Source organism: Xyrauchen texanus, chromosome 16 (assembly GCF_025860055.1).
Source record: "Xyrauchen texanus isolate HMW12.3.18 chromosome 16, RBS_HiC_50CHRs, whole genome shotgun sequence".
Lineage (NCBI taxonomy): Eukaryota > Metazoa > Chordata > Actinopteri > Cypriniformes > Catostomidae > Xyrauchen > Xyrauchen texanus.
Genome location: NC_068291.1, coordinates 31,143,776 through 31,163,134, shown reverse-complemented (window position 1 = coordinate 31,163,134; position 19,359 = coordinate 31,143,776). Strand labels below are relative to the sequence as shown.

Below are 19,359 nucleotides of genomic sequence, written 5' to 3'. Positions count from 1 at the left end.
ATGTTGTTTGTGTTTTTTTGTGGTTTTCATTTGCACTCAGGGGTTTCTCACATCCATACCTCCGCAGATTTGTTCAGTAGCTCTACACATTCTGATGAGGCACATATTTCTCCAGTTTCAACAAAACTTTCTTTTGTTCTCTCTTTTTCTCTGATCCGTTCAAGTAGGTATAGCTGCAGGCCAGAGATCTCCAAATGGGGGTAGAATCTCCAAAAGGGGGTGTCACTTCTACACACAGTTAGGTTTCGGGAAAGGAGTAGGTTAGGTCAGTGTTTCCCAACCACTGTGGCACTGCACACTAGTGTGCCGTGAAAGATTGTCAGGTGTGCTGTGGAAAATTATCAAATTCCACAAAATAAATAAATGCATTAAAATATAATAATAATAATTTCAGGGATCCAAACTCCTCACCTTTGGCCACTTTTGTGATTGTGAAGAGCAATGATTAATGTACAAAAGTGAGTGATATTTATACATGTTAAGTGTCTTTCACATGACTCACGGCAGCGCTGCAGAATACATTGAAGTTTAGAAGTGACGCCACTTTACACCAAAGTGTTTTTCACACACACATTTTTGCTTCACCAATCATGTCTTTGAGAGTATTAAGCAACAAGATATATTTAAAAACTGTCCAAATTTATGAAGAGACATTGAATGTCTCATCATTTCTTTTAATTAAATATTACCTTATCGTTTATGAATATCAGAGACCTCAGTTATTGAACTAATATAAATTCACCAAGAAAACGCTTCGACCTAAACATAAACAAGTCCTTTTATTTCTGCTATCAAAGCAACTGCAAGCTTTTTTCTCTCTTCCAAATACGTGTTTTCAATGTTTATTGCGCACACCTCCCGCTTTGATACGTGGCAAACTCGTAAAATCCCCCCTCTGTGACTCTTGTCATGTGGAGGGCGATGCGGTGCTTGACGCTGGGTTCAGCCTCCAGAACCAAATTAAAACTGCCACGAGAAGTCGTTTGTCTGAGACAAAGATGCTAAATCTAATGACAATTGCCACAGCATCAGTCGCCCTTGATGCGTTTGATTACGCACAGGCGAGTTTAAGTCGAACCAATTGAAGATTTGATAGAGTACATTGGGAAGGTTGCGAAACACTGGGTTAGGCATTCCCTATATCTTTGCTGGGGGTTAGAAGCTCCCACCCATTTTTGGAGCTCTGCCTGCTGCTAAACGAGACAACACTAATGGTAGGATTAATTGGGTCCAAAACAGTTTAAGATTTGTCCTCTTCAACCACATTTGGAGGTGGTCGAAAGTTGTAATCACATTTGGCTGGTAGTGTAAACTCTCATCCATTCGTATGCTTTGGTCTACTAGTGTGTATTGTTTAAATTGTGAGTAATGTTTTGTTCATTGTATACAGTATGTGTGTGTGCTTTGTTTTTGCAGAATACACCTTTGTTTAGCTCTGTTTTATTGGCATGTAATGAAAAGCATGCTTGTTTATGAGCACAATCAAGTTGTTGCACTCTTTTTACCAGAAATAACACGCAAGCACACATGCACACACAGGTCTGCATGTGGATGCTCACTCTAGAAATTGGCATATCTAACAAGGCAAGAAGCACGTGTGATGTTTGACTAAGATAATTGACCCTGTAATGTCTGGATCATGAATAAAACAAAAAAGTGTGAGACTCACTCTAACAATTCATAATTTGTCCTCTCATTTTTCTCTTTTTTTCACTGCCCTGGAGCTTAGAGCTTCTCCAATCCATACTAATTTTGCAAGCTCTATGAAAATAACTAGGGATGCACCGATGTATTGGCTGCCTATATTTATCCGGCAGTTATTAACCAAATTAAAACTTTGGCAATTGGATATAAGTAAGAAAACGGTGGTGGCGTAGTGGACTGAAACATAACTGGTAATCAGAAGGTCACTGGTTCGATCCCCACAGCCACCACCATTGTGTCCTTGAGCAAGACACTTAATCCAGGTTGCTCCGGGGGGATTGTCCCTGTAATAAGTGCACTGTAAGTTGCTTTGGATAAAATTGTCTGCCAAATGCATAAATGTAAATGTAAATATGAAAAACCGATGGTTTATTACATAATTTAATTTGTTTAAATAAGAAATTAGCCACAATTTGGGACAATGGGTTGGCACTTCTAAGAACATTTAATATTTAATTTTTATTCTTTCTCGTTATCATGTTGATGCAGAAAAAACACCATAAACTGATGTAACAGTTGTGAAAGGGGCACATACCTATAGGCTACATGATGAGAGAAACCATCCAAAATGCTTTGAAACCACCAGACTTTGACTTCTGTGACATCTGTATGATATCCATAAATGCTGCATGATTGACTGAATTAAGATTGAAATTACAATTAGGCCAATTTTTTTATAGGCCTGTATGTCTCGAAAGACAATTTTGTATTTTTTTTGCACCTTACAAGGTCAATCCTTGCCACAGTAATTGCAAGTGAATGCGGTTAAAGCTCCAGAGGTATTCACTGCTATTTGCTTTTTTTCTGCGTCGCTCCCTCTTGGTCTGCCAGACGGAGTGTCTTTTCTCCTCACCTCTCCTGAGACTTATTTTCACAGCCTGCTGCCAGCTGAGTCTGTCACCGGTAGTTTGCTCCCAGTCAACCGTGTTTATATCGCAGCTCTTCATATCCCGTTTACAGACATCTTTGAAGTGCAGGAATGGGAAACCAGTTGCTCTTGTGCCTGACGCCAGCTCGCCGTACAAGACATCCTTGGGTATTCTGCCATGAGAGGCCAAAATTTGTGCAATTACTAAACCTTAAAAGGCTAAGTTTTCATGGAATTGCCTAACATATGCATAGTATGAATTTTTAATGCTCTTTCATATACAGTGCATAAATGTAAAATGTAAATTATGTTGTGTTGAACAGCAAAAGCAGAACTGCAAAATCTTTTTGAAGTACAAAATAACCTTATTTTTATACCAATCATCATATAATATTTAGTTATTTTTTGTATCTTTTTATTTTCTATTTCATTTTGGCTCTCTTTAAAATTTTGGCCTGTCATGTGTTCAACAGATCCAATCCATGTTCAATGGAAATTATTTAATGTTAGAACAGTAAAAATCTTTTGTAATTCTTTAAATTTTTAAAGCATAGTTTACTTTAAAACTCTAGTTTAATATAGGGCCAGTAGGACTTTCCCACAGTAAGGACCATCTTCTTACTCTCTGCTCACTTCTATAGGCCCGGACTGAACTCAAATAAACACACTCTTAGAGCCTGACACTTTTACAAACCCCGCAGAGAGGCCTCAGACAGAAGCTAACACACCTGTAACTAGACACCACAACTATAACTCAGAGCCACAGGCATGACCCGTTCTTGTTCACAAGGTTTCAATCCCTCACGCAGTTCTATGAATTTGTTAGCACTGCTCTTACCATGAGTGAGCTCCCTTAGTTGGAATGTAGAAGAAGCTGGTTCTTTTATTAGAGCAGAATATAATCTTTACATTAACTGGGCTAGTGGAAATTATAATTAGAATAGAAAATAATAAAATCTTCATTTATTGTCACATGAATAGAACTGGTGGAAATTAGAATAGAATATAATCTTTATGTATTGCCACATGGACAGGGCAGAATATAATGCCACATTCAGAGTAGAATATAATATAATATAATAGAGTAGAATAGAATCTTCATTTATTTTCACATGAAAAAAAATCTGTTGTAAATTAGAATAGAATGGAACAGAGTCTTTATTTATTGCCACACGAATAGAGCAGTTGGAAAATAGAATAGAATAGAACAGAGAATACATTTTCATTTATTGCCACAAGAACAGGACTGGTGGAAATTAGAATAGAATAGAATCTTTATTTATTGCAACATTAACAGGACTGGTGGAAATTAGAATATAATATAACCTTTATTTATTGCCACATGAACAGGACTGGTGGAAATTAGAATAGAATAGAATCTTTATTTATTGCCACATTAACAGAACTGGTGGAAATTAGAATATAATATAACCTTTATTTATTGTCACATGAACAGGACTGGTGGAAATTAGAATAGAATAGAATCTTTATTTATTGCCACATTAACAGGACTGGTGGAAATTAGAATAGAATATAATCTTTATTTATTGCCACATGAACAGGGCTGGTGGAAATTAGAATAGAATATAAACTTTATTTATTGCCACATAAACAGGGCAGATGGAAATTAGAAGCCCGGTCGGGGTCTCAGGATAACGTGAGAAAGTGCCGGACCGAACTCAAGGCAGGTGTTGCTAACAGAGTCTTGCAGGTCTCCAACCCTCTTGACGGAGGCTAACGCGATCAGGAGGGCATTCTTTAGGGAGAAGGCCTTGAGCTCAACTGAATCAAGCGGCTCGAATGGGGGTCTCTGAAAGCCCAAGAGGACCACTGAGAGATCCCAATAGGGGAACAGGCTAGGCCGGGGAGGATTCAGTCTCTGGGCGCCTTTCAGGAACCTGATAATCAAGTCATGCTTACCAAGGGACTTGCCATCTACTGCCTCATGGTGGGCTGTGATAGCAGCTACATACACCTTCAAGGTGGAGGGAGACAGCCTCCCCTCCAACCTCTCCTGCAGGAATAGAAGCACTAACCGAACTGCGCATCTCTGTGGGTCTTCGGCTCGAGAAGAACAGCAGTTCGTGAACAAGTGCCACTTTAGGGCGTAAAGTTGCCTGGTCGATGGAGCTCTGGCTTGGTTTATCGTGTATACGACAGCAGGTGGTAGATTCACTAGATCGTCTGCATCCCATCCAGAGGCCAGATGTGAAGGTTCCAGATGTCTGGGTGCGGATGCCAGAGGGTGCCCCGTCCCTGAGAAAGAAGGTCCTTCCTCAGGGGAATTTTCCAGGGAGGGGCTGTTGCGAGGAGCGTGAGATCCGAGAACCAGGTGCGGGTGGGCCTCTAGGGGTCTACCAGGATGACCTGTTCCTCATCCTCCCTGATATTGCAAGAAGGCTCACTGGGGGAAATGCGTACTTGCACAGCCCCGGGGCCAGCTGTGTGCCAGCGCATCTGTCACATCCGCATGCTCAATTACCTCCACGACTGGCTCATCCTGGCCCACTCTCTAGAGTTACTATGCGCTCACAGGGACCAGGTGCTCAGACACCTCAGCCGTCTAGGGCTTCAGGTCAACTGGGAAAAGAGCAAGCTCGACCCGGTTCAGAGCATCTCTTTTCTCGGCATGGAGTTAGACTCAGTCTCAATGACAGCGCGGCTCACCAACGAGCGCGCACAGTCAGTGCTCAGGTGCCTTGCTCGCTTCGAGCCTGGGACATCGGTTCCTCTAAAACAATTCCAGAGGCTCCTGGGACATATGGCATCCTCAGCCGTGGTCGCGCCACTCGGGTTGATGCATATGAGACTGCTACAGCACTGGCTACACTTCCCATGTCCTGAGATGAGCATGGCGCCACGGCATGTATCGTGTGATAATCACCCCCTCCTGCCGTCAGACTTTCAACCCTTGGACAGACCTCTGCTTTCTGCGGGCCGGAGTTCCCCTGAAGCAGGTGTCCAGACGTGTCTTGGTACCCACAGACGCCTCTCGACAGGGTTGGGGCGCTGTGTGCAATGGGCGCGCTGCTGCTGGCACCTGGATAGGACCCCGGCAGCGTTGGCACATCAACTGCCTAGAGTTGATAGCTGTAATTTTTGCCCTACGGAGGTTTCTTCCACTAATCTGAGGCAAGCACGTTCTGATCTGTTCGCTTCTGCGTCAGATGCCTGGATGCTCTCCAATGCAGCGGTGATGTTATCATCCCCATATCGCCTTCATCACCAGCCGGGTCGTCCTCAATCCCGTGGGAAGGAGCGATGTGGGGGGCGGCTGAAGTGGCATTCACCTGCAGGAAGGAGAGCCGCGACCGCAACGTTGCCATGGTCATGTTCTCGCGGTGAGATCCTGAACCATCCACGAACGCCGCCTCAGTGTGATCGCTACCCAGGCACACGAGGCAGCGTCTGTGGCCATCGTTCTTGGAGAGAAATCGACCGCATCCAGGAACAACACGGGGCGGAAAGGCATCTTGAAAAAGACGTGTCCTGAAAAGGACGTTCAATGCCGCTGTGTATTGCTCTTTTTGTGAGTGGAAAACTCAGACTCTTTTAGAGGAAATATAGCTCTTTTAGGAGGAGAATACTCTTTTAAACAGAAATAAAATGCTGTCGAAGCGCCCAGGTGCGTAAACTGCACAGCGTGCAGAGAGAGAAAGGCCAGCTGGAAATGCGCCGTGCGGATCCAACAGCAATGCTTCTCGCTGGTAGAGGTAGGTGGAACAGGAGTGAAATTCAGCTGCTTGCTGCACAACCATTTGGCTCCGAAAAAAAAATTATGACTGGCATTCGCTGGCCCGCTTCCCTTTATACCCGTATGTCCGGGGCGGGGCATGCAAATTCTGTCTGCCAACTTGACACTGGCCTTTTCTCAGGTTCAGAGGTATGATTCGACGTCCGAGAAGACCCCTTGTATCACTTCCTTCGACACAACGTCGAGAGAGTGACAGAATGGGAACTTTATTTATTGCCACTTGAACAGAGCTGGTGGCAATTATAATATAATATAATAGAGAATAACGTATTCATTGCAATACAATACAATCATTATTGCTACATGAACAGGGCTGATGGAAATTAGAATAAAATAGAATAGAATAGAAATATAGTAAAATTGTAATTTATTGCCACACAAACAGGGCTGGTGGAAATCAGAAAAGAATAGAATAGAATAGAATAGAATAGAATAGAATAGAATAGAATAGAATAGAATTATTATTGCTGAACAGGGCTGGTGAAAAATAGAATAGAAATAATAGAATTGAATATAATAGAACCTCAATGTATTGCCACAACAATGCTGATAGAAACTAGAATAGAATAGAATAGAATAGGACAGATATGCAGATATTTACATTTAGCATTTACAATACATCAGTCACAAGATCATCATCAATACAATAGTATTGCCCAATACAACCTTACATTTTTATATTCCCCATCCACATATACACAATTCATTGTAAACACAAATTATTTCCATGACTGTCACGTCAAGTTCAGATTTCCCCACCCAGCAAAATCCAGGATCTCTAGGACAAATGTAATTTCATTCACTTGCTTACTCAGACCATATGTTGTAATGTGGCACTGTTTCAGTGAAAACACGAAGGCCTCAGATTTGTATAGACTAAATGTAGCTTTTGATGTATTTAGGTCAGAGCTGAGCATGTTTGACATGTTTTGGAAATTAACCTTACTTTTTTTACAAAAAAGTAACTTTACTGGGATGTTGCTTTTCATTACTGCATTATTCTGATACACCATTTTAGATCATCTGAACATCATCATGTGAAAAAAAAAATTTGTCCACCTTGACTACAATATTTTTTGTGTGTGTGTGTTTTGATTTCTTTTCTCAAAACATGTAATTTTAGACAGAATGTTGTCTCTTTTTTAATGTTCGTCTGGAGCTGGTTAGTCTCACCACACTGGATATTCTGCAGTCAAAAATAAACGTTTGTTTCCTTTTTTGGTCAGCTGTGATTGGTTGAATTTTGCACCCAGTTCTGCTCTGTCCAGCATTCCACAGGATGGAATGAGTCAGCAAATGGGGGCATTCAGAACCATGCAGGTGAAAATGTCAACAATGGTTTTGGTTCTTTCGGGGCTGTCAAAGTGATTCTGAAATTGTATTGTTCCACACTGCTGTGAGCAAAGGTTATGGAGTCTTAAACAATAAATACATCACCAGAAGCACTGGTTAAATCTTTTTGAAATTTTTTATGTTAGAATGGAAAACACATTCAAAATTCATAAAAGGTCCAGAAAGGTTTTGTTCTGTTAAAAATAAGGCATTCTGGATTTGTTGTAACCTTTTTGATCCTCCTTGGCTTCACTACCAGAGTGTGGTCCAAGTCAACGAGAGCATGTCTCATTCTATTGTGCATTTTACCTTATCATAGGTCTCTCTTTCAAAAGGGAAAAAAACAATAGCCATGGAATCAAACACCAAACCTTTTAGCCAACATCTTAAATCTGTAAAGGTGATGTGTGGGACATTCAATCCCAGCTTAATATGCAAAGACAACTACAAGTAAGCCATTAGTAAGATGTTTACTCTGAATGCTGCCAAAATCCAAAAAACATCCAGTGAGAGCCAGATCTGCGGACAGAATCACCTTGTTGATGAGAGAGGTCAACGGAGAATGGCCAGACAGGTTTGAGCTGACAGAAAGGATACGGTAACTAAGATAACCACTCTGTAGCAGAATAGCATCTCAGAATGTACAACACATCGAAACTTGAGGCAGATGGGCTACAACAGCAGAAGACCATGTCGGGAACTTTATGAGGACCATAGTGTTCCTAATAAAGTGCTCAGTGAGTATACACATAGACACTCATGCAGACAAAGTAGGCAAAAGTTATTATATCAAACAGTTCAGAATGTTGTAGCTGCAATGTCCAAAATAGTGTGAGGTCTCAAATGAGAGTGTTCTGGCTCTTTGAGGTTCAATTCACACCAGGATGCTAAAAGTCAAGAGTTTGGTTGGGTGAGGAAGGCAACTCTGAACATTTTCCTCCCGAAAAACCGAGAAGACCAAGTGTTAAAACTATAATTAGATTGGAATACTCAAGTCAGAATGCATGCCAGCGCCACGCTGGATATGACTATAATTACACTTGAGCAAACAGCATAACTCTTCCTAAACCACTCCACTCTTTCATTTTAATGTTCCCTCACTCAGCACAAACCCATTAGGCCACAGAGACTTTCATCTCTTGAACTTGAACATGCTTTCCAACAGCCAGGTCTTCTTGGGGTCTCTGTGATCCTTTATAATTAAAAGGGCTCCTACATTACTGAGGTCTCAATGATTTGCCTCAAATGACGATTGCTATCCTGTGTGCGTTTGTGTCTGCGTTGGATACCAAACATTCCCTTGGTGAATATAAAAAGAGCAATTTTCATACACTTTATGTTATGAATCGGAATGTTTATAATGACCCTTTAAATGATGATAATAAACTCCTTTGGTATAAAGGGGAAAAAATATCTCTTACTCCTTTTCCCTTCATGGTTGAAATTACAGAGGTCTACATTCAACATTTCCAGACACGTCTTCCTATGGACTCCTCTGATCTGGCTACTCACGTGTCTTCGTGTGTGTGTGTGTGAGAGAGAACAAGTGTATGTGGATGAGCAACAGTCCCGTATATATTTACACAAAAAAAATTCCAACGCTTTTTTAGTTAACGACTGCATTAGTCTCATATTTTGTTCCCTTCTCTTAGGGGATGTCAATTGATATTTTCAGAAGTTTGTTCTCTGATGTTTATTTCTCCAGTTGTACATCTTTATTTCATGTCTTTTTTATTTCAGCAGTCCAAGACAACCCAAACAGCCTGAGATACAAGTACAATTTCATTGCTGATGTTGTAGAGAAGATCGCCCCTGCCGTGGTTCATATTGAACTCTACCGCAAGTAAGTTTCTCACATGTGTATAGTATCTTTGCTGGGGGAAAAAACCCAGTTTAACCCTAGAATGCATATGTTGCTCAAAAATATCAAGGTTGTCTACTTTTTTACTATAAATTTTACATGAAGTGGTCTTTTCATTCCAGATATTCCTCAATTATATGGATAGTTCACCCAAAGATGAAAATTCTCACATCATTTACTAACAAATTTATGACATTCTTCTGCAGAACCCAAACGATTTCTAGAAGAAAATATCCACTCTGTAGGTCCACACAATATAAGTGAATGGTGGCCAACAATTTTAAGGTCAAAAACAGCACATAAATGCAATCCATAAGACTCCAGTGTTTTAATCCATGTCTTCTGAAGCAATCCAATCTGTTTTGGGTGAGAACAGACCAAAATTCTCATTTATTCCAAACTCTTTTTTTCACTATAATTCTTGACATCAGCAGTCTCCTTGGCGGTCATGATATCAAGCTTGATTACACTTCCAATCAACATCTAGCACTCGACGCATGCGTCAAGTACTAGGAAGTGTAATTGAGCTTGAAATCATGATCGTGTCTAAAGATTGCAATGGTGACATGTTATCACCCAAAATCGATTAGATCACTTATTAAGAGGACATTGATTAAACCACTGAAGTCATTTGGATTACTTTTATGTTGCCTTTATGTGCTTTTTGGAGCTTCAAAATGTTGGTCACAATTAATTATATGGATTAACATAGCTGAGATACTCTTCTAAAACTCTTCGCTTCTACACTTTTGGGAAGGTGTAAGTGTGAGTAACTGATGAGAAACTTTTCATTTTTAATTGAACTATGCCTTTAACTTGGCTTTGACCATGTGAACGGAATGACTAACCATTTAAAAATGTAAATTATTTATAAAATTATCAATTGTAATGTTAATAATTTTCTTTGAAAAAAATAAGTTGTTTTATTAAGAATAAGCATCTAGATTTTGCTTGGGTCTTTTTTGACTGGCATGCATTTTAGGGGGGCTAGGGTTAAATATGCATTCTAAGGTTAAAGGTGGCTACCTGGTCTCCAGACTGACCAAACTTGTTAGGTTGGTCTGTTTTGCTGGTTTTAGAGGGGCTTGGGGCATTTATTAGCTGGTCAGGCTGGGAGACAGCTGGGTAATGAGTTAAACCAGCTAAACACCAGCTTGGGCAGGCTGGGAGACCATATTGACAGCCAAAAACCAGCTATGACCAGAAAACCACCTTGAGCTGGTTTAAGCTGTTTTAATTTTCAGCAGGGATGGAAAAGGGGTTGCTTGGTTTTTACTTGTTCTTTAAAATAAGTGATAGACAGAGGAGTATTTGTTTTATATTCAAGGCCTTTACTTGATGATGGCAAAATGTATCTTTCTTTACCTCTGTTTCCATCTCCCTTCTTTTAAATGATCTTTGTCTCTCTCTTTTAGGATGGTGTATTCAAAACGAGAGATGGCAGTGGCAAGCGGGTCAGGGTTTGTGGTGTCTGAAGATGGTCTTATCGTGACAAATGCCCATGTGGTAGCCAATAAAAACCGGGTGAAAGTGGAACTTAAAAATGGAGCCTCATATGATGCAAAGATCAAAGATGTCGACGAAAAGGCAGACATCGCCCTCATAAAGATTGATCCACCGGTAAGAACTTTTACATACAAACTGCCATTAAATATCTTTCTAGAATAAATCCTGGCCTCTATCTAGCCTGGCAGGTAGCTAAGACAATATTCAGGTTGATATACAGCAGGATTTACCTTTAATACTATCCTTTTGCTGTACTTGAGTCCATTTTTAGGCTGACTAAATTGGAAACAGCCAAAAGGTCAAAAAGGATGAGGATGTGAATGACAGGGGAGATTATGTATACTTACAGAGAGAGAGAGAGAGAGAGAGAGAGAGAGAGAGAGAGAGGAGAGAGAGAGCGAGAGAGAGTTTACCTGACCCAAGAACAGATATTGTACTCTCTTAGTCATGCTGAATGTTTTTTAAGCACTCACACATTGACACAGAGACTGCAGAGCTCAAGCAATACTCCAGAAAGCTGCTTGAAAAACCAGTTTTAATGACCATTATTCGCTCAGCAGGCACTTTGCATGTTTAGACCACCACAGACCAAACATCTGTGTGATTTGTAGACTGAGTTGGACAGATTGAACAGCTGTTTAATGTCTTTTTACAAAGAAAGCTGCTTTATTGTGGTTTTTAAATGTTTCATCCTGATTGTTTAGACTTTAGGAGGTTCAAGCCGGAATACGAACTGTGGCACACCAAACAAGACAGATTTTGTAATTACAATACAACTATAATCGGTGCCACATCTGAAACAAACTCCAACATATATTGTTTCATCAACACAATAAATAGATCTGGCCAAGTTAATGTTTATAGAAATTCAAACTTGGCATTCATATTTCTGAAATGTACCTGGCTTTGTTATATTCTGAGGATGCAATCTTTGGAAAGAAGAGCCAAAGAAGAACATTAATGACCCCATAAATGCAATCCATATAAGGTTTCTTGGGATAATGTTAAATCCAAAGGTTTGAATCACATTGCACTGTGCAGACTCATGGAGTACCTGTCAAATCAGGCTGATAGACACCAGGCAGCATGATTTTGGCTAACAATCCAAACCTTAAAATCACTCAGGCTCATAAACCTATGGTTTTCAGAGACATACAGCACATGCAAGCCCAGACTACAAGTTTAATCTGATCCAGTGTTTTTAAAGAATGTGCACTGCTCGTATTTTATCCTGATCTTTGTAGTCAAAACAGATACCACTAGTGTCAGAAATGTACTTTTATTAAGGAGCATCTTTTTTACCTGTAATTTAACTTCAGGGGCATTTTTTTACTTCACATGTCCAATTTTTGTATTCTAAACATGCACACCCTACACCAACACCTACCCCTAAAGGCCCCGGCATACTTTCTACAAAAATTAATGGGTGTGACGCCATGTAGAACAAAATCTGTCCAAAAAGACTGTTTTTGATTTAGTTTAGAATAGGAAAACATCTTACCCGCTGCTAAACACCTACTGCCAATTGTCAACATCAATGGCTGTCAGCTAATTCCAATTCAGTCAGTTAAGATCAGTCAACACACCAGTATGCAATTATAAGCAAGCTTGTGCTAATATACCTACATCTGTCTAATTAGTCTACAAAAGGAATCAAAGGAATCAAAATCTACTCAAATACTCTTTAAGTATTTTTTTTATATGCTTCTTCACTCATTTGATTTCTGCAGCACATGCCATTCACACATCTGCCCAAAGTAAGGTATGCCCTATCATCTTTCATTTGTCTCTATTCTGCCCATTAACACTGATTTATACACCCACTTTTTACAGTAGTATCAATGTCATCATAAATTACAATAACAGAGTTTAATCGGTGTATATTATGGCCACAAAAGCATGTTAGCGCATTAGCTCCATGAATTCAGAATGTAAACAAGACACATTACACATTATCTACTACATATATATTACATTAAATCATCATCAAAACAGCTTCTTTTACTGATCTTGTGTAAATTCTACTCATAGAAGGAGGCATGAAGATACTGATAGCACATTTTGTCATATTAGTTGATGTTTTACATGTTGTAACTCATATTTAAATGTTATTCTAAAGCCTCCCCATCACTGCGAGATAATGTATCTTTATGTTAATGTTTTAAATTAATATAAGTAGTATTAAAGGAAATATTAATATTGGAGACAGGAAACAGAATGGGAAAAATTGGGACAAAATGCAAATTTGAACCCGGGTCATCAGCACGTAAAAAACACATCCACAGTGGCACTACAGTACACGCTACACCACTTCAGCACTTCTAGGTGTGCAGTTTGTCTGCAATTTCTGTTTTTCCATCAGACCTTTGGCGTGCAAATAGATGCGCTGTGTGGCAGGTGCTATTTACACCCAGTGCAAATAATCACTCCGTTTACACAATTGGCGACTCTCAGTGTTAAATTTTACAGATGTCTTCTGTTTATCATTGTGGTGGAATGACCCGCCCCTCCCTCTCGATTATCGTCGCCCTGCCTCTGAGGGCCGCCCTTCAGCCAGCCTCACAATGGGAGTGGACAGGAGAGAGGAGAGGTGCAATTTAAAAAGTCTTGTTTGGGCAGTGGATGATGAGGCTCACCTGTAGGATTTTGCTTAGGGTCCCATATGCTCAGAAACGGCCCTGAATTAAATCGTTTAATTATCGCCACAATGAGTCTTTTTCATCTTGTATTCCTTATTGTTGACAAAATGAAAAAACTCTTCATCAACAAATGTTTTTGTCAGTGATTTTGTTGATGAGATTAACACTGGATACAGATGCTAAAACAGAACTAATCTGACAGTTACAGGTCACCACAATGTCTCCAGAGACACTACACTAAATAACTAAATAAAATATTTGATGGCATATTAGCCCCATACCCTGGTTAATTTCTGGCCATGGTGTTTCTGATACAGTTCTGACATCTGAGAGCATGCAATCAGAAGGCTGGTTTACGGCCAGCTGCTAAAGAGTTTGCCCCAGTTTGAGTGAGTGGCAGTGATTCTGAGTGACATCATGTGTAAAGAGAGAGCTATGACCATGAGAGAGAATTTAATGGAGAACATTCGAACTGGTCTCAAATGTTTAGACAACTTACTCTATCAAACAGGGCAATTTGAAAGAGTATAAAAGAGGAGGCATGCAGAAAAATAGGCAAAAAGTAAGAAAAACAGTGGGAGAGAGAGAAAGAGGGGGAGAGAGGGCATTGGCTTGAATGCCATGAGTAAGTTGCAGTTCAAGTTCTGGGAAAGGATCAGGCACCGCAATTTCCCCAGGGAGACTCTGTGTGTATGAGTGTTAGTTCTTGTGTGTACTTGCATCCCTGTTAGCAGTTACTGCAATTTCTTTTTTGTCAATGACACATGTTGAAAGGTTTGAAGTAGGTCAGTGCTGTCAAACTTCACAACCCAAACACACACACTCTCTGATGTTCCCACATATGCTCATGCCTTGACTAGATGAGTAAGAAATTAGTTTATACTGTATATATCACCAAAGACAGTTTCCTTCTTGCAGAAAATGGACAGCACATGGGGAATGAATTTAGAGAGGAGTAGTGCAGATAATTCTGTCTTTTGTTCCTAATATTTTGTCCTTCACACTGTCTTTCTTCCTCCTTCTTGCTCCCTTTATTGGTGGCTGTCTGCCTCTTGGGAAAGCATTACTCTGTCAGCAGATGCCCAGACTTAAGAAACAGGAAAGAAGGAAAGTGTTTTTCCTTTCAGAGAGAGAGAAGGAGAGAGAGAGAGAGAGAGAGAGAGAGAGAGAGAGAGAGAGAGAGAGAGAGAGAGAGAGAGAGAGTGGTTTGGGATAGAAAATGAATCCATATGTGTATGCGGACACAAATTCACCCGATTTCAACACTGCAAAAAATCATAAAAAAGGGAAAATCAAAATATCCTTACAATGAATAAAATTGATATAAAAAGAAAAACTGTAAGCAGGTAAGGTTTGTTTTCAGAGAATCTATATTAAATATAAGTGTATTTTGGCTTGTGGCACAGTGGCAGAATTTTTAAATGTCAAGAAATGGAGCTGGTGTAACCCAATGTATTCATGTAGATTCAGTGATGTTAACTAATATTTTTTGACTTGAATAAAACCAATTTGTTACCTGGATGTTACCACATGAAGCATATTTAGGTTAAAGGTTTAGGTATTTTACAGTATACAGAAAGCTGTTGAGGTGAATGCTCAATTCAAGCTTCTCTACGGTCAGTTGAATTTCCCATCATTACTGTTCAAAAAGCAGAGATGACTTGAAACTCCAGAAAAATGATTTGTTTTCATGTCTCAGCTCATCAAACATTTAGTCACACCATTTTTAATCTCCCATATCTTCCTTTCCACTCAATTCTGCTCTGACCATGGTCCAAAGCAAAGAGAAAGGTTCTCATTCAGGTTAAAAGCTACAAGACTAATACATGCCGAGCTCACACATAGTTTTTGCAATCCAGACTACTAATGTGGCTGAATGCTGGTTAGGCCAAAATTAGTCATTTAATATTACAGGCCAAAATGCGAATTACACGTGGACACAGAGAGTTTTGGCTATTTGAGTCAGCATGTGAGCAAATGCATAGAGGATATACATAAACTACCATGTGGGACAGCAACGTGGAAACAGTATGTCATTTAACCCCCCTAACCCCCCTCCCCCCAAATACACTCAACTCTTCTCAGGTTAACAGTATCATTTCTGGTCCCAAGCTGAGATTTGCAGTATGCTCCCATTTCTGACTGAAAAAAAAAATTAAATAACAATCCTGAATCCATAGGAAGGAAAAAAAATCACAAGTGAAATCTCTTTTTACATCTCTTTAATCGTTTCTTGTAGACAGCAATGATATGAAATGGAGAGCAAATGGAGATTTTCACTTCAATCTCTTGCTCTCTTAGTTTTCTACAACCACATCTAACAAAACCCCACCAACTGGACAGTTCCTTCTACTTGCAATCAAATGGCCACTCTGCCTTTAAAGTGACTCACAGCACACTAATTATATGCACAATTATGATAAAGCAGGAAAGTGATCTCAGTAACTCTGGTTCCTAGACACCCACCATTGATGGATCCTTCTTTTGAATCCCTTTCCTGCATTTGTTTAGATTGTGAGTAACAAAAATGGTGGTAAAAGGCAGAAGCACATTTTTAGTAATACTGCATGTAAAGGGAACTCTGAGACTCTCTGGAAAATCTTGTGTATCTCCATGATAGCATGCTAATAATAACCTCAACCTTCCCCAGAACCTGTGTACGTGCTTGTCAAAGCAGTTACTAAAATGACTTTTAAAGATGTGGGGCGTGTAATTACTGTCTAGGAATTGTCCGTTTCATGTCTGCAAACTTAGAGTTAAAGGGATAGTTCCCCTAAAAATTACAATTCTCTTATCATTTACTCACTCTCATGTCATCACAGATGTGTTTGACTTTCTTTCTTCTGCAGAACACAAGCGAAGATATTTAGAAGAATATCTCAGCTCTGAAGATCCGTACGAATGGAGAATGGAGACCAGAACTTTGAAGCTCCAAAAATCACATTAAGACCACATTATCATTAACAGTACCATTAGCAAAAACACCTGGGGAACTCAGAACTGTTGTGCTTTTATTGGCCAGATGGAAGGTTCTGCTGACCTGCAGTCAGTGACAGTCACACATAGCAAAGCTTTGTTCTTTCATTGGAGATCATGGCCTGTTGGTACCTTCCCAACCTACATTTTCTACCATGGGATGCTGGTGTTCAAACTGCTTAAACAGAAAAACTTCCATGATCAAGACCATAACCAAATTTAGCTGGTGGACAGTGCTGCTGTATAGATCCACTAGATCCACCAGCAACAAACCAACATTAAACAGTCTAAACCTGGCATAGCTATGAGGCTGGCCCAAGCTGGTCTTATAGGGTAGTCATGTAATTTTGAAAGTGCAGTTAAATTAACAGCAATTTATGCTCTTTTCCTACTATAGACCAATCCCATTGTTTACAAACATTGCAGCGCATGCACAGTAAGTGGTGACAGAAAGCCGCTAGAATATTGTGTTAAATTTTACAGATTAGACAGCTGGTGCTAGCTAGCTCCTTTAAATATGCATTTAAAAGATAATATATAATAAAATGTGCTTTTAGGTTTGGGAAAACTAGTAACAGAGCTAATTATAGTAATTGATTAATGAAATTACAACACAAAGCCTTGATAAATAAGTAGTCTTAGCTATACCATTATTATAATGATATGAGTAAATAACATGTAAAAATGTTAGCTGCAAAACTTTGAGTTGGAAATGATCTCCTCAAACAGCTCTTATACGGAATCCGATAAAAGTGAAGCCCTCGGTGTTTGCCTTTGCGATTGTGACAGCCAACAGGGCAGCACAACACTTCATTTAGCTTATCCAGACAATTTAAAGGTAATAGCTACATTTTAGAGGACTGTTGGGTCCTCTAAACCAATCTCCACATTGGTTTAAAGTTTTTGCCACCACTTCCGTATGTGACGTAGGCCAATCATAAACATTTTCTAACTAGACATTTTCTAACTTTCTCTCTCACTATATATATATATATATATATAGTATGTGTTGTAGATTTCACAATATTAAGCTTTTTGCTCTTTTTGAGCAGTTTTGAATGCCCTGCCATTGTATAATAAGTTCCCTAATATACAGATGATAGCCTATATCCTGAGATTGGGCATGAACAGTGAGTCATCTTTGTGGTGAGGAGAAAGAACGAGAAATGGAGAGAGAGGCTTTCAGTGTGGTTTTTCCATGTAGATGTTAAATGGAAACTATCATTTCACACAGGCACAAAATGGTTGACTAATGTGCCACATTGACACAAAATGGCTGACTTAGCTTTACTGTTGCTAATAAGTGGTGCGAGTTCTGAAGTGGCCTTTGTGTCTGTGATGATCTCACCCTTTCACAATAGTAACCCAACAGAGCACTGATGTTCCCAACAGGACCGTCGGCAGCTGATCTTTGATTCAAGCACGGGCATATTTTCACTCTGTGATTTCACTGCTGTGATTTGTACAACATATACTGTATACAACATTGATTTAGATTTTACAAAACTATTTATCAGTTTTCATAATTAAGCTTAATTTAAGCAAATTAAGCATAAATTGTGTGGTTGATTTGAATTGAAGTATTTGTTCTTCTGTGTTATCAAACCTCTTCTACTCATTTTATTTCATTACCAGTAGCCTGTTATTTCTCTGTCAGGTCCTTTTTAAGTGGAAGAGGATTAGGAAGAGGGGGGTGATAGATTTTTTGTCTCGTTTACCAACCATCATCACCTTTATCCTCTTCTATTTTTAAAACCTTGGTAGCACAGGTATCGAGTTCGCTGAGAGTTCACCTCGTGATAAAAGCTCTAGATCAGTTTACAGCTCTGGACTTTCAGTTTCCTTCCTCTCCATCAGGTGGATATTGCATAAGTATAAACTGAGCAGTGACGTGTCTTAAAATGACAGCCTTTTTGTTTTTTCTGAAAAAAAAAATTTGTTTACTTAAAAAAATACAATGAAAACAATTAAAAGTTACACTTCACTCCAGGGGGCGCTTGAACTCTCAGAAAACCGAATCCTCCATCCAACCGCATTTAAAGGAATAGTTCACCCAAAAATGAAAATTTGCTGATAATTTACTCACCCTCAGGCCATCCAAGATGTATCTGAGTTTCTTTCTTCATCAAATCTTTTTCAAAAATGTCAGGCCCCCCCTTTAAATAATGCATGTGAATGTACTCCATGTTTTAAAAAAATTCATATTTCGGGTGCATCAACATAATCCACATGACTCCAGTCGACAAATAAAATTCTTCTGAATCCAAACGATTGATTATTTTTAGAAACAAAACAGAATTTTAAAATTGTGCAGGAACATTGTATGTCTTCAATGGCAAGAGCTACATAAAAAAATTATCTGTTTACGCTCCATGAAAAACAACAACAACAAACAAAAAAAAAATAAAACAGCAGGCCTATGCAGGTTTGGAACGACTTAAGGGTGAGTAATAAATTACAGAATTTAAATTTTTGGGTGAAATATTTAAATGTAATAAAAAAAAATGCTGTTTGTTCAGATATAACACCAAAAGTTCCTACCAGCCTGTATGGCATCTTGAATGTAAAACCCTTTTAAAAGGAATGTGGTGCTGAATGTAATCTTCCTATAACCTTGAACTCGGGTCTTGAAAAGCTCAGATCAGACAGGGAGATCAGACAGATATTACAATGCAGCCTCAACTTGTCTGAACTGTCAAATGTTGCAAATATAAAGGTT

General features: G+C 39.3%; 1 protein-coding gene across 2 annotated transcripts in view; it reads left to right on the top strand.

The window, feature by feature from the left end:
* LOC127657378 (serine protease HTRA1A) overlaps positions 1-19,359 on the top strand; it is a 40,525-nt gene that overhangs the window by 8,629 nt on the left and 12,537 nt on the right. Inside the window, exons 2-3 of one of the 2 annotated variants that reach the window (XM_052146134.1) lie at positions 9,402-9,501; positions 10,935-11,139. In XM_052146134.1, coding sequence (XP_052002094.1) covers positions 9,402-9,501; positions 10,935-11,139 — 305 coding nt within the window. Of the gene's footprint in view, positions 1-9,398; positions 9,502-10,934; positions 11,140-19,359 lie in introns of both variants that reach the window. The other variant, XM_052146133.1, reaches the window with a different exon arrangement.